General features: G+C 39.8%; 1 protein-coding gene across 3 annotated transcripts in view; it reads left to right on the top strand.

Annotated features, from left to right (window-relative positions):
• CRYL1 (crystallin lambda 1) overlaps nt 1-19,891 on the top strand; it is a 151,147-nt gene that overhangs the window by 21,869 nt on the left and 109,387 nt on the right. For all 3 annotated transcript variants that reach the window (XM_004778259.3, XM_004778260.3, XM_045072397.1), the window contains exon 2: nt 9,093-9,200. In XM_004778259.3, the coding sequence (XP_004778316.1) occupies nt 9,093-9,200 (108 nt within the window). The remainder of the gene's footprint in view (nt 1-9,092; nt 9,201-19,891) is intronic.

Raw genomic sequence — 19,891 nt, 5'->3', positions numbered from 1 at the left:
GTAGCCACTATCACATGTGACTATTGAATACTTGAGCCATGTCTAGTACTATTGATTAACTGATTTTTAAAATTCATTAATTTTAATTAATTTAAATAGCAGCATGTGGCCAGAGCCTACCATATTGGACAGTGCTAGGTCTAGAGCATTGAGAGTTTAATAAAAAAATTTCTATGTAATTATTTATATAATAAATATAAAATATCTATTATATAAATTTTAAATATTTATTATTTATGTATTTTATAAATATATATAAATTACATGTTATATATCATTATAATATGTAACATATATACATATATGTACATTATATATGTATTTATATATAAGTTATATATAACATGTACATTATATATGTAATATGTAAATTTTGTATTAATCATAAACGATTTTAATATTGCAGAAGAATATGGAGTAAAACATTCTGTATAATCCTGCTCCTTTTCCCGAAGTTGAGTAGAGGTGCCTTAGTTGTTTTCACTGTTTTTCCAACTAATGGCTTTACTTACATAAGATACCTTGTAACAAGATAATAGCCCCTCTCAGTAACTCCTGGTATGTATTAGGGGCTTAGCTCAAGTGAATATTGTGTGAGAGCTTTGAAGCTTGGATAGCAAGCACTTCTGTGGCATTAGCAGGATTTTCAGGTCAGTAGGAGGCATGCCAAGCTCTTCCCTTCAGTTGCTTGGGCCCAAGCCTGACAGAAGAGGGGGTGTTGTAACTGTGCGGAGTGCTTTCTGTACTCAGAGCCTGAAGGATAGATTAGCTGAATTAGGAGAGGTTGGGAGAGGGGAGATGGAGTGGGGATAATAGTTCTTGGAGCCCATCCTTTGACTGCTATTCTAGCCACCACCATCCCTTCCTCAAAGCAGTGCATAGTTACTACAATGAAATAACACCACACCTGAGGCAAGCCTGTCCTGCTGAACGTTCTGTCTGCTTGCTAATAATTTAGTTTGTTACTATTTCCTGAATGGTGGCAGAGGACATGAGACTCATGGGTCAGAGACAGAGAACGTTCTTAATCAGAGCAGAGCAAACAGCATGAGCATGCTATTAGTATTTTTCCTTTTGCCCTGAGTCCCATGGGGGATATGTGAAGGTTCCTGGTAGAAACCTGCAGATTCAGTGTGCATCCAAGACAAGAACATAGAGCTTGGGGAAACCACTGTTTTTATAGTAAGAGGTAAGTAAGCTTGCTCTTTATCCTTGAGGGATATATTTCTGAAAAATAATTCTAACAGATGATCTGAGTCAAGAACCAGCAAGACCTGTGTGTGCTCCAGGAAAAATTCTTCCCACCACTCAATGCCTGGCTTTGTCCACACACCACTCTCGGCTCCTCTGAAATGGGGACTATGTTTCTCCTGACCTCTGGATCACATTTTGAAAGGCTTCCAATTCAGAGGAACCCTAGAGAGTGTTGTTGATTGGTCTTTGAATTGTACAGAGTACCAGGGCAATCTGTGGATCAGGTGCAACTCACTTTTGTTATTCCCAGTGGCACTGGAATAATCTCAAGATTGAGAGAAAAATGGAGAATAGTCCAATCACCTACCCAATACTTGATGACAAGTGATTACCTACCTCTCTTCTGATACCTCCACTTCCAAGGATTTTCCATCTGCTTGGTCTTTTCTTCAGTAACATCAAACCTCAGGACAGCCCAAGCAGTGGAACCAGGTGCAGGAGCCTCAGACCAAAGTGCTATGTGGTCTGCAGGAAATCAGCCCCACAGTGTGTAAATGTGGCTATTTCTCCCAACCTCATAAAAATACCCCCTTGACCTCCTTTCTCCTTCTAGTAACTGCCACATTTTTCTTCAGACCTTGATGAAATTGTCTGTATTCTGTCTCTACTTCCTTTCTTCCCATCTACATTCTTTAGTTTCAAATCATATCAAAGTTGAGAAAATAGTATAATGAAAACTTATGTACCCCTCTTATCCCCGGTTTCAACTGTTATTAACATGGGGCTAATCTAGTTTCATTTATGTTTCCTTCTGTGGATTAATTTGAAACAAATCCCAGGCATTTGTATCATTTCACTAATAAATATGTCAGGATATACCTAAAAACAAGGACTACAATTGACCCTTAAAAGATGCAGAAGTTAGGGGTGCTGAACACCCCCATGGAGTTGAAAATCCATCTATAACTTTGACTCCTCTCAAACTTAATTACTGATAGCCTACTCTTGACTGGAAGCCTTATTGATAACACCAATAGGCAACACATATTTTGCACATTACCTGTATTAAATACTGTGTTCTTAAAGTAAGCTAGAGAAAAGATGTTAAGAAAATCACAAGGAAGGGGCACCTGAGTGGCTCATAGTTAAGCATCTGTCTTTGGCTCAGGTCATGAAACCAGATCCTGGGATTGAGCCCTGCATCAGGCTCCCTGCTATATGGGGAGTCTGCTTCTCCCTCTCCTTCTCCCCCTGCTTGGGTTCCCTCTCTTGCTGTCTCACTCTCTCTCAAAAAAATAAATAAAATCTTTTTAAAAAATCACAAGGAAGAGAAAATATATTTACAGTACTATACTGTAAAAATCTGCATATAAATGGACACACAGTTCAACCCATGTTGTTCAAGGGTCAATTATATTTTAAAAATATATTATAATAATAGCATCAAGTATAAAACATTAACAAAATTCCTTAATATTATCAAATAGTATCATTTTTTTTTTTTAAGATTTTACCTATTTATTTGACAGAGAGAGATCACAAGAAGGCAGAGAGGCAGGCAGAGAGAGAGGGAAGCAGGCTCCCCACCGAGCAGAGAGCCCGACACGGGGCTCGATCCCAGGATGCTGAGATCATGGCCTGAGCCGAAGGCAGAGGCTCATCCCACTGTGCCACCCAGTCGCCCCCCAAATAGTATCTTTAAATATCCCATCAGTATTCAGAATTTCCCTGATTACCCAAAAACTTTTTTACTTGTGGTTTGATTGATTCAGGGTCCAAGTAAGGCCCACACATTGTATTTAGTTGATCTGTTTCTTAGCTTTTTCAATCTATAGGTTTCCCCATCTCTCTCTCTCTCTCTCTCTCTCACCCTCTCTTTAAAATTTTCTTGCAGTTTATTTGTTGAAGAACATGGTCATTTGTTCTGTGAAATTTTCTAAATTCTGGATTTTGCCAAATGTATCTATTTAATGTGTTCCTTCCCCTGTCCCTTCATTTCCTAAACTGGTAGTTAGATCTAGGGGCTCATTTCTCTTACACTCAGGCAGGGTTTCCTTCCTACCAGTCTATCAGAACTACTCTTGTCACTGTCCCCACCCCCATTCCTCTTGTGAACCCCGGTGGTCAGTTTTGACCCAGATGGTCACTTTCTTCTCACTGAGATTCCCTTTCACTTCTCTGACCCCCTGCATCTGATTTTCCTCCCATCTCCTGTTCCATATCCTTCAGTGAAGTTGGAGGAGTGTTCTAAGTCTCAGTTCTTTGACTTCTTTATTATTAGTCACTTCCTCAGTGATCTCATCTGGTTTCATGCCTGTATATACCATGTCTTTGCAGTAATCCCAAATTCATATCCTCCGCCTAGGTCTTGCCCATTAACCTTGAGACTTCTGTCTAGTTGTTTCCTAGATGTGTGATTAGACATCTTTTTCAAACTTAAAGCATCCTATATTGAATAATGCCTGATCTTCTCTCCCTAAATCTACTTCAGGTATGGGCTTCCCCACCAGGGATAATGGCCTTTCTGTCCTTTCTTCTGCTGTCCAAAAGAAACGTGATGTCATCCCCAGTTCTTTTTCTCACACCCCCATGTGGCACACAGCAACTCTTGTAGTCTGCCTGTGAAAACCTGTGTATTCAGAACTCCGCTGACCATTTCCTGTCTCCGCCTCTGCTTCTATCCTGCTGTAGCCTACTACCATATTTTGCAGTGGTCTCCTGACTTCTAGGTGATTTGTTTACTTCCATCTTTGCCTGTCTTCAGTATATACTTAAAATTTTTTTTTAATTTTAATTTTTTAAAAGTTTATTTTTAAATTTTTTATAGAGAGAGCACACTTGTGGGAGGACAGGGAGAGGGAGAGAATATTAAGCAGCCTCCATGCTGAGCAGGGATCCTGATGCAGAGTTTGATCTCATAAGCCTAAGATCGTGACTTGAGCTGAATCAAGAGTTGTACACTTAACTGACTGAACCACCCAGGCACCCGGGTATATTCTTATTAAAGCAGCCAGAACCTTGTAAAACTGAAGTCAGAGCATGTCTTTCCTCTAAAACCTTCTATTATCTGCTCATCTCACTTGGAGTCAAAGTGAAAAGCTCTCGGCAGCCTCTGAGGCATCCCTCCTGCCCTCTCTGACCTCCTCCTGCCATCCTCCCCCTTCCCTCTCTACTCCAAACTTACCAGCCTTGTTGATTTGGACCATGCAACACATTCCCTCAGGTTTTTGCACCTGTTCTTCCCTCTGCTGGGAATGCCTTTTTCCCAGATGCCTTTGTGGCTTGCCCCCTCACTTCCTTCAGCCCTTTGTTAATATGTGACCTTCCTGGCGAGTCAGTCCCTGGTGTGCTTTTAGAATTTCTTTTCCTCCCAGTCCCCATTCTCCTCCTTGTTGTCCTGTTCCCTGCTTCTTCTCTCCCCCAGCACTTGTTACTTTACTATGATATCTTACTTACCTGCTTAGTTTTTTTTCTGCCTGCCCACTGTAAGCTCCATGAGGCAAGAATTTTTGTTTTGTCACTGCTGCATCCCCAGTGCCTGGAACTGTGCCAAACACCCATAGGTCCTCTAAATATTTCTTTAGTGAACAACTGTAGCCTTCATATTAACCTCATCGGAAGAGGCTGTTGACTGTTATATAGTATTTATCACTAGATAATCAGGTGGGTTTTTTTTTTGTTGTTGTGTGGTTTCTTTTCTTTGTTTCTTTGTTTTGTTTTTTTCTTTTCTTTGTCTCTTTTGTTTTGTTTGTTTTTTGCCAATAGCTAACATTTATCAAGCCTCTGTAGTGTTCTAGAAACACAAAGGTGAGCAACATGGTTCCTGGTGCATAGAACTTAGCCTGTTGAACAAGCAAACAAAAATAAATTCATATTGCTGATAAATTCATACTACTTTCTTTTAACATCACTGTGTAAAATTCACCATGTTTTTTATTAACATACTTAGATATTCATGACTAACAAAAAACAACAGATGTGTGTAACCTTTCCAGACCTAGAAATAAAGGTAGAAGCATTTGTCATTTGCTTCCTCTCCAGATTTATCCACACCAATGCAGGCATCTGCATACAAAATGGGTGGCAGGGGTAGAATTTTTCTAGGGTTGGTCCCAGAGGAAAGACTATCTTAAGAAGATAGACCTTGGGTGGGCCAAGATTACCTTTTGAGGTACAGTCCCCAGAAGAACAAAGGGACAGACAGTAATACTTGGAGAAAGACCATGGGAGTTGAGATCTGAATGTTATTAATACATGCTCCTCTAAGCCAGGGAGAAAGTGCTAGTTATCCTCTGGTACGGTAAGGAAGTTTTGCCCAAACCAAGAATTTACCTTTTGCAGAATAAGTTTATTTAAACAGTTAAAAAAATTGTGGTGAGATGCACATAGCATTTGCCATCTTAAACATTTTCAAGTGTGTGGTTTAGTAGTGTTCAGTGTATTTACATTGTGCAACCAATCTCCAGAATTTTTTTCTCTTGCAAAACTGCAACTCTGTCCCCATTAAATAATCTCCAAGCCTCCCTTCCCCGCCAAGTCCCTGGTGACCAACATTCTATTCTCTGTCTCTATGATTTTGACTACTCTGAGTACCTCATACAAGTGGAATCATGCAGTATTTGTCTTTTGGTGACTGAGTTAATTTTATTTTGCATTATGTCTTCAGTGTTGATCCATGTTGGGCATGTGTCCAGAATTTCCTTCCTTTTAAGTCTGTATAATTTAGTGGCCATTTTTATTTTATTGTACTTTTTAAAACATTTTTAAATTTAAACTCAATTAATTAACATACAGTATATTATTGGTTCAGAGGTATAGGCCTATGATTCATCAGTCTTATATAACATCCTGTGCTCATTATATCACATGCCCTCCTTAAAGCCCATCACCCAGTTACCCCATCCCTCCAACCCCCTGACCTCCAGCAACCCTCAGTTTGTTTCCTGTGGTTAAGGGTCTCTTATGGTTTGTCTCCATCTCTGGTTTTGTCTTGTTTTATTTTTTCCTCTCTTCCCCACGATCCTCTGTTTTGTTTCTTTAATTCCACATATCAGTGAGATCATATGATAATTGTCTTTCTCTGATTGCCTCACTTCACTTAGAATAATACCCTCAAGTTCTATCCACGCAGTTGCAAATGGCAAGATTTCATTTTTTTTGATGAGTGTGTAATTAGTGGTCATTTTAAAAAACACAAGATGCTGAACACAGCTGATCTTTGCACCCAGAGTTGGATTACTCAGCAGGCTGGGTAAATTCTCAATGGCCCCACCACTAGTTCTGCCCTTGTGGAGGGTTATCAAATGTATCTGTTAGCCTATAGGTCCCCTAAGGGGAAACTGTAGTGTACCCTTTTGAATTGGTCAGCTTGGAACGAAATGAAACAGCTCCGGAGTTTGGAATTATAGACAAGTTTAAGTGGATTTTGTTGCCTATTAGCTCTATAAACTGCCTTCTTGTACGTCACCTCCACTGGAGAAATCCCTTGAATATCTGAGCCTTAGTTGTGTTGTGAGAAGACGTTTCCCTCTCACCTCTAGCTGACCACTTATGTAGCAGGCAAGCACCTTTGGGGAAAGATTTTTAAAATTCTAATCCTGCCTCAAGGTAACCACCTACCTTCTACCAAATGTGCAATTCATTTCCTCTTTGCCCTTTCACGCAACCAAATTTAAGAGTTTACTAAGTATTATTGCTCTCCATTTGTGCGTCAGGAGTTGGTTTTCAAAGCATTTTCACATACATTCATTTTTTAAATAATGGATTTGTTGAGATCCATCTAGCACACAGTTCACCCTTTTAGCACATTCACAGGGTTGTACAACTGTCACTACAGTGAATTTTAGAATATTCCCATCATCCCCAAAAGAAACCCTTCACCCCTCAGCTGTCACTCCCATTCCTTCCTCTCCAGCCCTGGGGCAACCACAAATCCATATTCTGTCTCTGTAGATTTGCCAGTTGCTAGAAGTGGAATCCAGCAATATGTAGACCTTACTAATTGATTTCTTTTGCTGAGAATTTTTTTAAGGCTCCATGGAGCATGTATCAATACTTTATTCTTTTTTATGGCTGAATAACTTTTTATGGGTATACCACATTTTGTTTACCTGTTCACTAGCTATTGAATCTTTGGGTCATTTCCATTTAGCTGTTGTGAGTAGTCCTCATAGAAACATGTACAGTGTAGTTTTTCTTGGGACATATGTTTCATTCCTGTTGGGTACATACTGAGGAGTGGAATTGCTCTTATAAACTTTCATTTTGCCAGTTTTAAGCACTGTAAAGTCATTCTAAATTTTTTCTTTTCATTGCTGTACTCTTTGGAAGGAAGTCTTCCATACAGCCCCTGCTTCAGGAGTGGGGAGTTAGGTTACAATTCTCTGAGGGCAGAGTGTCTGCATAAATTATTGGGCAATTCTTCTGCAAGGAAGATTTGGCTTCTTTCGCATTTATTTGTTTATTCAAACATTTATTGACGTCAGTGTGGACTCATGGATACTTAGTTTATACTTTGGATTATAATCCAGTGTTACTTTACTTTTTTGTTCAACTTCTTCCGATTTTGGGCCCTAGAACTCTTTCATTTGGCTCCTGCAATCCTTTGATATGTTCTGTCAGGATAGGCCTTTACAAATTTTTAAATTTTAATTTTTTATTAGCACTATGTACTTTCTGGCACTCCCAATTACTCTGGGCTCATGTTGTGTATTTCCTGGCTCAGTCCTAGAATCAGCCATTTCTCCAAGAACCTCTGGTTCCCTTTATTAGAGAATGATATTAGAAACCCAATATTTGGGCTCTAGATGTGCTCCTTAACATTCATTTTTAACCTTTTGAACAACTTCGTGTGAGTTTTTAATGTCTTTTTTATCTTTTCCTTTTCTGGTAGCACACTGAAATAGGATGGGAGAGGTACCACTAGTTAGGATCCCAGGGTTTGGCTCTTTGGGTTTATCTCATAGCTCCAGCACATTTAGCTTGCATATTCTTAACCCCTCTATGCCTCAGTTTGCCCATATATAAAATGGGAAATAATAATACCACCTGCCTTGTGGGGTTGTTGTAAAGATTGACAGAGGAATGATGTATAAGATGTTGAATATTTCATGGCACCCAAGATGTGTTCAAAAGCTGGTGGTGGTAGCAGCAATTGTTTAATTGAAGAGGGTGGGGAAAATACTATCTCTGTTCTTCACCTTAAGTGACTTGCCCGACTTGCCCGACACAGTGGTCAAATGGGGATTCACAGAGGAGTCTTTCACTTCTACCACACCCTACTGGCTCCAGACTGTGGAGTTTTTGTTTCGGTGTGTGAACTAATGTTAACTACCTGACATCCGGTAGTGTGTCAGGCAGAATATTACTGCTGACTCTGGTCAGCAGTAATATTGTTGAGGATTGAGTTGAGGATTCAGGGGCCCCTGTATGGAAAGAGATAACATTTTTTAAATGAACATATAATGTATTATTTTCTTCGGGGACAGGTCTGTGAATCATCAGTCTTACTCAATAGCACATAACCCTCCCAGTGTCCACCACCCAGCCACCCTGTCCCTCCCTCCCGACCCCCAGCAGCCCTCAGTTTGTTTCCTGAGATTAAGAGTCTCTTACGGTTTGTCTCCCTCCCTGGTTCCATCTTGTTTCATTTTTTCCCTCCCTACCGCCACCACCCTCCACCCAGCCTCTCAAATTCCTCATATCAGAGAGATTATATGATCATTATCATTAAGAGATAATATTTTAAATAAATACAGCTATACAAATGTATAATTTTAAGATATTAAGTGTTTTAGAATAGGATGCTATATAATTTTTAAAATTTCATTCTGGGTTAGGAATGAAAAACTGTTCCATTAAGTTAACTGGACACATTTCTTAATTTTCTTTCCCTTTAGTGGACTCATTGGACAAAGCTGGGCTATGTTGTTTGCCAGTGGAGGCTTCAAGGTGAAACTCTATGATATTGGGCAACAGCAGGTAACAAATGCCTTGGAAAAGATCAGGTAAGTTGGCTGGCACCCTCCAGGAGGAATTGGAAAGGCTCTGCTGCTCTCAGTGGGTCTTGTTTATCATACTCTCAAGGCTATAACTATCTGTAATTTTACTCTTTCATTTGATGGCGGTTACAGTGCCTTTGAGTTGGTAAAGGTCAGACCCACAGTGGGTGAATCATAAAAAATTAAGACTGAAGAAGGGGCTCAGATTGTGAGAGGACTGTTTGTGTGATATAAAAATGTGTGATGGGAGTGGAGGAGCTGAACATCCGTCTTAGGCTTCTAGCCTGAGTGAATTTTCTTCTGTCCCTGTGTCACACTGGGCTGGAGGTCAGCGTTTCCCTGTGTTCCCTCTGGGCGGATGACCAGCTCTCAGCATGTGATGGCTTAGAGCTTCATGGGCATTATATTTTCGGAAGAGGGTGTCCTGAAGTTTGTTTTGACCTATTTGATCTAATGTTGTCAGGACTCAAATGAACTGTGATAACTGTAATACTTAGAGGTGTCAGAGTTGGTGAAGTTATGTGTACTGAGTGCTAAGCATGAGGAGGGGTAAGTTTTGGAATAATCACAGGGGGTAAGAAGGAAAATAGGAACCATAGGAAAGAGGCTGAGTATGGGTAGATCAAAGATAGAAGCACCAAACTAATATAATGTGCTGGAAGGTCAGAGGGCCCTAATTTATGATACATTCACCCAAGAGGACTATCGCTGAACATAGTTTTGACCATCTCAAATGTGGTATTGTATAGGTAGTTATTCTCCTTGGGGGAGATCCATGAATGTGTAACTTGAATTTACATTTTGTGTAACAAATATATGCTGACTTTATTGTTACTTTTTGAAAAAACTAATATATATAGTGTGACATCAGGCTATAGACACCAAGAAATGATATACCTTAGTTCAGTTTTGTTGTGTAACAGATTAAGAACCCAAAACCTGGAGAAGTCAAGTTACTTCTTATATGTAGTAACATAGAGTCAATGTCAAGATGAAGTGTCAATCTGAAAAGTGAACAAACAGGGGTGCCTGCCTGCCTGACTCAGTTGGTGGAGCATGTGACTCTTGATATTGGGGTTGTAAGTTCAAGCCCCACATTGGGTGTAGGGATTACTTAAAAATAAAATCTTTACAAATAAAAATAAAAACAAACCCCAAATGAAAAAAAAAAAATGAAATAACAACTTTAAAACTAAACACACATACTCCTAACGTTTTGTTCTGTGCTCTTATAGACGGAAGAGGAATTAGCATAATAAATATCTACAATGTTCCAGGTATATGCTCTCCACTAGGGATGTATAGATGACTAAGAGAGATACAGTTCTATCCACCATGGAATTTACTAGTCTGGTAATCTTATATATAAATTCTCATAGTAAGCCCCAGGAGGCAGATTATATTGCCATTATTTTAGGAGAAAACTTAGGTCTATAAATGGTCAATAACCTGCTCAAAAAGACACAGTAAGGCAGAAGATTCAAACTCTGGTTCATCTGACGCATTAAGGGTAGGTCTGAGTGCCTTTAGCACCTATCTATACTATTTGTTTTATAGAGATCCTGCAAACATTACTTTTAATATAATATTTAAAATACACAGAGGAATAGGTCATTTATGTTAGCTTATGAAGTATACAATAAAAGGAGCATTTATGAAACTACTGTCCATCTTGAGATCTAGGTATTGTCAAGACCCTGTGTATACCTTTTGAAACTGATCCCGTGTCTTCCCAGCAGAAGTAACTATACTGTTACCTTGCTTTAAAGAAGTTTTACTGTTGATATGTACTCTAAATAATGTATGGTTTTGTTCTGCTTATTTTTGTGCCTTATGAAATTTTTTTGAGATTCATCCATGTTATTGCTTATAGCTGTAGTACATCTATGTTTATTGCTATATAATTTTCTAGTGTGTGACTTTGCTATTATTTACTTCTGTTTTATGCTTCTGATGAACATTAAGCTATTTCCAGTTGGGGGCTATTGTAAACAATGTTGCCATTTATGTCCTTGTGTATGTCTCCTGGTGCATAAGTACAAGAATATCTACAGTGTACATACCTAAGAGTGAGACTGCTGGGTTTATTTTTCCTTCTTGGATTCTTATTATATGTCTGTTGAACCAATTCATTCTAGCCTTCACATCTTTTAACCTCTCTTATATTTTCTGTTTCCCTGACTCCTTGGAATATATTTTGGATACATTCCTTAGATTTTTCTTCCAGTTCACTAATTCTAGTTTTAGCTGTGTCTTATCTATTGTTAAATCATCCACTGAATTTATTTCAATAATCAAATTTTCACTTTAATAGTTCTATCTATCTGCCTCTTTTCCAAATATACTCATTCATTTTTAATAGCTTCTCATTGTTTTGCTCATTCTCTGTGGTTACTTTTTTTTAAAGATTTTTTTAAATTTTATTTTAAAGATTTATTTATTTGTCAGAGAGAGAGAGAGAGAGAGAGAGAGCAAGGTCAAGCAGGCAGAGTAGCAGGCAGAGGGAGAAGCAGGCTCAGCACATAGCAAGGAGCCTGATATGGGACTCAATCCCAAGACCCTGGGATCATGACCTGAGCCAAAGGAAGACACTTAACTGACTGAGCCACTCAGGTGTCCCTGTGGTTACCAGTTTTTAAATCTTTGTGCACTTAATACATAATTGTTTTATATTATATATCTAATAATTCCAGTACCTGAGGTTGTCTTAGCTCAGGTTCCTCAAAATCAGATCCTGAGATAGGGATTCTCAGGCCAGTGATTTATTAAAGAAGTGCTACAAGGAGAAACCAATGAGGGATTGATTGGTAGGGACAGGAAAAGGAAGACAAAGAGGCCAACTAAGGGTATAATTTCAGAAGTCCCAGGATCAGCAAGATTCCTAGAGTCCTGGAGCATAAAATATTGTGTCAAGTATGTCACCGCTTAAGGCAAGAGCTGAGTTTCCATATTTCTGCATCAGTCACTGACTGAGGGGCATTCCTAGGGGCTTGGATGGATGTGAACTCCCAGGTGCTTCTGTGTCTCTGCTCTGGGTCCTGGGGTAGTACTTTGGGGGTGGGGGCAGGGGTGAGCCATTAGCAGCAAAGATTCAAAAGTTGGAGGATGGGCACCCAGTGCTGGTCAGAGGGATTCAAAGAGGACTGGGTGGAGCACCAAAGGCTAGACTGCCAAACTGTCTTCCAAATGTGTGGGCCATTTTGCACTCCCACCAGCAGTAAGTCAGAGTTCTAGCAGCGTTTGGTGGTGTCAGTGTTCTGGATTTGGGCCATTCTAACAGGTAGGTAGTGGCAGCTCATTGTCGTTTTACTTTGCATTTCCTTGATGACAAATCTGTGGAGCATCTTTTCATATGTTTACTTGCTATTTGTGTATCTTCTTTGAGTTCTTTTTCTGTTTTTGCTTCTTTTGGTTAAAGAGAGAACCTTGAAATTTTTCCTGACTTGCTCTGCTTGCTGTGACTCCCTCATGCATAAAAATTATTCCAATATGGGATCTTGTAGTTTGTAAGAATCGGTGGGCCACATGCTTGGGGCATGATTGCCAACATGTATCTTGGGGTGTTTAGAGATAAAGGAAGTTTCCAAAGGAGTTTTTGTTGACTCACAGGGTCCTGGGGGTTAGGCTAAGATTGCCTTTTGTCATTAGCAAAGTATCAACATCAAGGCAATTAGTCCCTAAAGGAAGGTCACTCTGCCTGTTTCCAGGGCTTGTCAATAGTCTGTAGATAGTAAGGAAACTGAATAATTTTTCTTCTGCCTTTGGTCCCCACATCATTGACAGTATCTGTGGTGTCGCAGAAGAGCACAGCCTCTGACCAAGTCAGGTATGAAGGTAGTTCTACCTGTGTTCCAGGGGCTGGCCTTCTCTCTGTAAGGGCCAAGTAGGAAATGTTTTAGGCTTTGAAGGTCATATGGTTTCTATAGCAGCCACTCCTTGTAGAGTGAAGCAACCACAGATAATATGTGAACAAATGGGCCCAGCTCTGTTCCAGTGAAACTTCATGAATTCACACCGAACTTTGGACTTCATATAACTTGCACATGTCACAAAATATTCTTTTTTTCCCCAACTATTTAAAAATGTAAAAGCCATTTCATCTCATAGGCCATATGAAAACAGGTGGTGGAGCAGCCTTAACCAGCGGCTACAGTTTGCTGACCTCTACTCTCTAGAATTCCCACTTCTGTTACCATTCATCTTTTATTTTGTCAAGTCAATTCTACTCTGTTGGAACCAAGAGAAAAGTCTAAGATTCCTAACTGAAAAGATCTTTGTTCTATTTCTCTGGGTTTTGTATTTCAGGCCTTATTTTTTAGGTGTATCATTTTAGTGTACCACTTTTAAAGCCCTTTCAGGCATCAGAGAGTATATGTGAAAACTGTGAGCAGGGTTTTTAATTTTTTTTAATTAAATTAAAAAAAATTTTTTTTCATTGGGGCACCTGGGTGGCTGAGTCAGTTGAGTATCCGACCCTTGGTTTCACCTCAGGTCATGATCTCAGGATTTTGAGATTGAGCCCCGCTTTGGGCTCTGTGCTCAATGTGTGTCTGCTTGGGATTCTCTCCCCCTCTGCCCCTCTGTCTGCTTGTGCTTGATCTTCTCCTTCTCTCTCTAAAATAAATAAGTAAATCTTTAAAAATATATTTCATTGTTTATTTTTAAGGCCAGATAAAATACTTCCCTATTATCCTACTGCTTTAATATTTCTTCATATAATTCATGCTCAATTAGATTGAACTTTTAGACGTCAGTCTGTAAGAGTTTTGAACTAAAAAAAAAATTATTGCTATTAGCAGCTTTATTAAAGAAAAGCAATTTATTGAATTCTTTTGTATCCAGTCTTTAAAAAGAGTACACTCAGATCTTTTCTCAATAGCAGAAAATTTATTTTTGTAATTCACCTGCACATATGCTGAGTTAACTTAAATATGCAGAACTGGTTATACTTCCTTGGCAGGAAGTAGAGATCTTAGGGTATCTTGTGACTGACTACCTCTTTCTTCTCGAATTATTGCTAGCAAATAGCAACAGGAAAATCAGGCTGAGTCGTGTCATATTGCTCTCCTCGGGAGGACTACATTTTTGGTCTTGTCACTTAAGTAAAACCACCTGTTTCCCTTTCTTAAATCACAAGATTTTCAGATGTTCCATTCCTGTACACGGAAACCAAGTGAAGAGGATTGAGCCCAAACCTCATTTTTGTAAATACCTTTGTCAGTAAGAAGAATTCTGAGTTTCAGATTTTTTCAGTCAGGAAAGAATTATTGCTATTTCTTTCAGTAGGTAAACTGTGTCACGCTGCAGATGAACAGTGACTTTTAGCTCAAGTCAACAACATTGGTTGTAGTCCTTAGATGTCCAGGAACCAAGACTACAAAGTCCTTGACCATGTATTAGGCATAAAGTATAAGGAGAATCAACTTTATCTTTTTTGTCAAGAAGTATAAACAGTGTAACTTCTTCATTGTGTCAAAATAGTGCCCAACAGGCAGCATTTTAGGACACTGGCTTGTGGTCTTCAGTCATCACACTAGGTTGTGACCTCCATGAGGACAGAGACTGTGTATTACACTCTCAGTACCTCTCAGTATTGAAATGTTATGTGGTCTCTGTGATAGCCATTATGGCCAGAGAAAGAAGTAGCATGCACATCTCTTGTCTCCAGAAATAGATGCTAGCTCAGTAATTCCTTTTAACTGAGTCATGGGAACCTTGTCTAGAGTCTCAAAGATTAATTCTTCTTGCCATATTTTTCATAGCCTTTTTCCTGGCCATCTGTCCCACCCTGGCAGTTTGGCTCAGTTCCCAAATTCAGATCCTTCTGAACATTTTATAGTAGAAAATATGTGGTTGAAATATTACTACTTCTGCATGAAAATTCTATTTATATTAGACCTATTAAACACTATATCTTTTTCTTTTTAAAGATTTTTTTTTATTTATTAATTTGACAGAGAAATCACAAGTAGACAGAGAGGCAGCCAGAGAGAGAGAGAGATAGGGAAGCAGGCTCCCTGCTGAACAGAGAGCCTGATGCGGGACTCGATCCCAGAACCCTGAGATCATGACCTGAGCCAAAGACAGCGGCTTAACCCACTGAGCCACCCAGGCGCCCCAAACACTATATCTTAAATGAGTAGATATAGTACATCTTGTTTCTGAAATTGTAAAAATGAACTTAAACTGGGTGAAGTTGATTTTTAAAAATATTACAACATTAGAAGATTAGAGAAATTATCACAACTCATACCATGCCAAGAGATCACAGGGAATTAAGAAAAATTAAAAAGATATCACCCAAGACTAATCTTTTTCTAATGGAGCAGTAAAATGAGAAGCTTAAAACTAAACATATTTAAATCTCAAAATAGAAGGGTAGCTTGACCTTGGAAAACCTTATTAGCAGATGCTTTACTACTTGGTTTTGGTTTTCCATTGTATGCCTTATGCTGGGCACATGTTAGGTTTCAATTAAGAATTTAAGACTATGAATATTTTAAAAAAATTTTTTTAAATTTTTTGAATTATTTTTACTAACATACAATGTATTATTTGCCCCAGGGGTACAGGCCTGTGAATCATCAGGCTTACACATATGAATGTATTTTAAGAAGAAAAACAAGAATCAAGTAAAAGGTATAATATGGACTCATAGATCAGGAACTGACTTTGTAGGATTTGGATCCAGCATCGTTTCCACATAGTGACAGGGCCATCTTAGCCATTAGTAGTCCAGGGCCATCTGGCATGGACCATACTGATACCTCAGTGACGGGCCTCTACTCTGAGGCAGGGAGCAAACTGCCTTGTTTTGCATGAGTCCCAATCTGAAATCACTGTATTTTGGTAAACTTAACTCTTCTCAATTTCTCTATGGCCATCTCTTTACCACCTGTAGATGGCCATTCTGGTATGCAAATTCCCTAAACCAAATCAGCTTTCTAAATAAATTAGAAGTGAATAAGCCACCAGAACTGATCCCTGAAACCAAGTTGCTGTTCTGTCCTCCTGTCTCCCTACTGACTGAACTCCTTGTCCCTGAATTTAGGCATTTCCAGTAATTGGGCTTCTGGTGGGTATTTTTAACCTGCTACCCAGACCTCTGCACTTGCTTAAATATCTTGAATTCAGTTTTGATCTGGATTCCTTTTGGGTTGATCTGTTCTGGTTTGAAAGGGACATTTATCAGTTTTCCTATATATCTTTGGCTAGAATAGCTGACTGTAGTAGATCCCAAAATGGCCACAAATTGCTTCCATTCCTCTCTGCACACCTCTTTGCAGTATGAATTTTTTTTTTAAGATTTTGTTTACTTATTTGACACAGAGAGAGAGAGAGCACAAGCAGAGGGAGGGGCAGAGGGGAAGGGAGAAGCAGACTTTCCGCTGAATAGGGAGCCTGAATAGGGATCCCAGGACCCTGGGATCATGACCTGAGCCAAAGGCAGATGCTTAATGACTGAGCTACCCAGGTGCCCATGGCTTTGTTTCTAGGAGAAGCCTGACTCTGGGCTTGGGCACAGACTTGCACTTGCCAATGGGACAGATAGCAGATGTGATGCAAGCAGAGGCCTGGAAAGCACCTGTGTTTTTTGAGAACTTACCATCACTTGCTGTTGAGAACCCTTCCGGCCATCCTTTATCCTGTCAGTCAGTCCAGTCTGGCCATGCAGAGACATGTGGCCCAGCTGCACTAGCCAGCACTAGCCAACACCAGCACCAGCTGCTAGATAAATGAGTGAAGCCATCCTCGACAAATAATCCCTAGCTAACGTGCCATATGACTGCGGCCTCATGATGAGCCCAGCTGAGTTGCAGCCAAAATTAATAATTCTCAGGATTATGGCAATAGATTGGTAGATTACCAATATACCAAGTCCTGGTCAGGTTCCTATAGTTAGATTGCTATCCTTTACTGATTCTAGGTTCTGAGGGTTCCTAGTTATGTGTTTCTACAGCTGTCCTCTACTTAGGGAATTCCACTTCTATAGGAAGTGATGCAGAACTATCAGTCCCAGTCCCTGTCTTAAGGGAACAAACCTACATGAACTTTTTACAGGGACATAGGGTGCCCATTTGTTTACATATTACCTATGTCTGTATTCACTCTATAGTAATAGTTGCAACAGAGACCAAATGATCCACAAAGCCTAAAATATTTACTATTCCCCCACCCCCAACCATGGAAATAGATCAGCAGTGTATTTGTAATAATTAACATGTTATGACATTTCAGGAGAAGTTGAGCAGGCCTAGCCAATCTGATAGCAATTGCTTTATTATCAGGTGAAATTCGAACATAGATTGTGTAGGTTAAACTCCAAGGCTGGGGAAAATGTATGTCAGGTAGGAAAAAAAACCCCAATTATATTTCTATACATTGGCAACACATGGTTAGGAAACAGTAAATTTTGCTACAGTTACCAAAAATGTGAGCAACCTAGGTATAAATAGAAAAAGAATGTATAACAAATTCATGGAGAAATTTTTTTTTTTAAAGGTTTTATTTATTTGACAGAGAGGAATCACAAGTAGATGGAGAGGCAGGTAGAGAGAGAGAGAGAGGGAAGCAGGCTCCCCGCTGAGCAGAGAGACCGAAGCGGAACTCGATCCCAGGACCCTGAGATCATGACCTGAGCCGAAGGCAGCGGCTTAACCCACTGAGCCACCCAGGCGCCCCTCATGGAGAAATTTAAAAAAATTTTTGAATGACAGGAAATAAAACTTCTGTAAATGGAGAGACATGTACCCTATTCATGAGCAGGAGCCTGTCTTTGGTAGTTTAATTAAACTCCCCTGAAGTGGGGTACAGGAAACGAGTTGACTAAACCTACCTGCACAGGAAAGTTCAGAAGGGATCTGAGATCCTGATACCAAAAGTTCACACCGATGGTGTATGGGTTCAGCGGGGTCATTCAACCTGACTTATCTGTGTGTTCACAGATTGTGCTCTCACTTGGCTGTTACTAGGGCAGTTCAAATGGTTGCTTCATTTCAGTTATTTATTTTTCTTCCCAAACAGAAATAGTATAGCTTTATCTGATTCGTAGAAGTTATATTGCTAATTGTACATTCATAAAATTGGGAGAAATCAGAATACTTTGACTGTCTCTGAATGGTGGGAATAAGAGGGACTGTTGTTGAGCATTTTGAGGATACATGCTTCTGTCATGATTCAGTATGCTTTTGTGCATGTGGACATGCACATATTAACAGTGAAGGTAGGGTTGTGAAGGCTTATGTGGTATAGGGTGTGGACTCAAGAATGTTATGAATTCTGCTTTGTCTAGTTGTGTCTCTCTGAGATTTCCAACAATGACAAACAAATGAAAGTACATGTATTAACTGGGCCAAGGCTTGATACGTGTAAATGTTAGTGAAATTGACAGACTTGAGGCTTATGCAAGCGCTCTGCTCCCCTGAATATCTCCCCACCTCCCAAGTCCCAGTGTCACCACCAGCCTGAGGGAAGAGAATTTCAGAGTGCCCAGGTGAGGAGGGGAGAAGCAGGGGCAGTGATGGCAGGACCAGTGGGGGCAATCAGATCCCTAGTAATTCTGTGGGGCAAATGGAGAGAGTTACAGTACATTTAAATTTATATACTTCACCGAGAGGGTTTCAAATTCAGGTGAGTAAGGATGCTGGTCTGGTAACCAGTGGAGGAGACAATGAAGTAGGAAGAGGTGTAGCCCTTGGCAAATTGGACCTAGCCTTTGGTGGAAGGCATTTGAGACTTTAAAAACACTGTGCTGTCAAGCAAAAGAAGTCTGGGGCCATGCTTTAATAAAAACTTTTGTATTCTATCCTTTTATCCCCACTTCAAAAACATCAGGAACGATTTTGAGGGTCTATCTACTCTCCCACTGTGGGAGATGGGCTGCACTGTTGCACATCTGTTGTCCAGTTTCACGTTGCGGTAACGGAATTCAGGATTTTTGTGGCACTTCAAGTTAATCTGCTTGTATGCAGTTAGAGTGGTGGCTGGGGGTACTCAGAAAGTCCAGGATGGGGATACCATAGCAACGGAGCTAAGGTAAGGGCCTGGAGACATCAGTGCTATCTCTAAGTATCTGTGTCTGCCTATCTCTTTTCTTTGACTCTTCAGTTTGTCCAGAAAAGAATCTGCCAGTCTCCATTTAGCATTGTTGTTGCTGATCAAAGGACAGTGTCTGGACGGATGTGGGGGGGGGGCATGGTTCTTTTTTTTAGATTTTATTTATTTGAGAGAGAGAGCACACAAACCGTGGGTAGGGGCAGAGGCAGAGGGAGAAACAGACTCCCCTTGAGCAAGAAACCTGATGTGGTGCTCGATCCCAAGACCCTGAGATCATGACCCGAACCAAAGGCAGATGCTTAACTGATTGAGCCACCCAGATGCCACAGGATTTCCTTCTTTTTAAAGGCTGAATAATATTCCTTCTTGTGTATAGACCACATTTTATTTATCCCTTCATCCACTGATGGACACTTGAGTTGCTTCTACCTTCTGGCTATTGTGAATAATGCTGCTATGAACATGGATGTATAAAGATCTCTTTATACTTTCCAATGAAAGCATTTCATGCTTTCATTTCTTCTGAATATATATCTAGAAGTGGATTGCTGGGTCTTGTGGTAAGTCCATTTTTAAAATTTTTTGAGGAACCACCATACTATTTTCCATAGCAGCTGCATGTGTTACAGTCCCAGTGGTAG

The sequence above is a fragment of the Mustela putorius genome, unplaced genomic scaffold (assembly GCF_011764305.1).
Source record: "Mustela putorius furo isolate JIRA1106 unplaced genomic scaffold, ASM1176430v1.1 tig00004035_pilon_pilon_pilon, whole genome shotgun sequence".
NCBI classification, from domain to species: Eukaryota; Metazoa; Chordata; class Mammalia; order Carnivora; family Mustelidae; genus Mustela; species Mustela putorius.
Note: the sequence above shows the minus strand (reverse complement) of the source record. Positions and strands in the feature narration are given on the sequence as shown.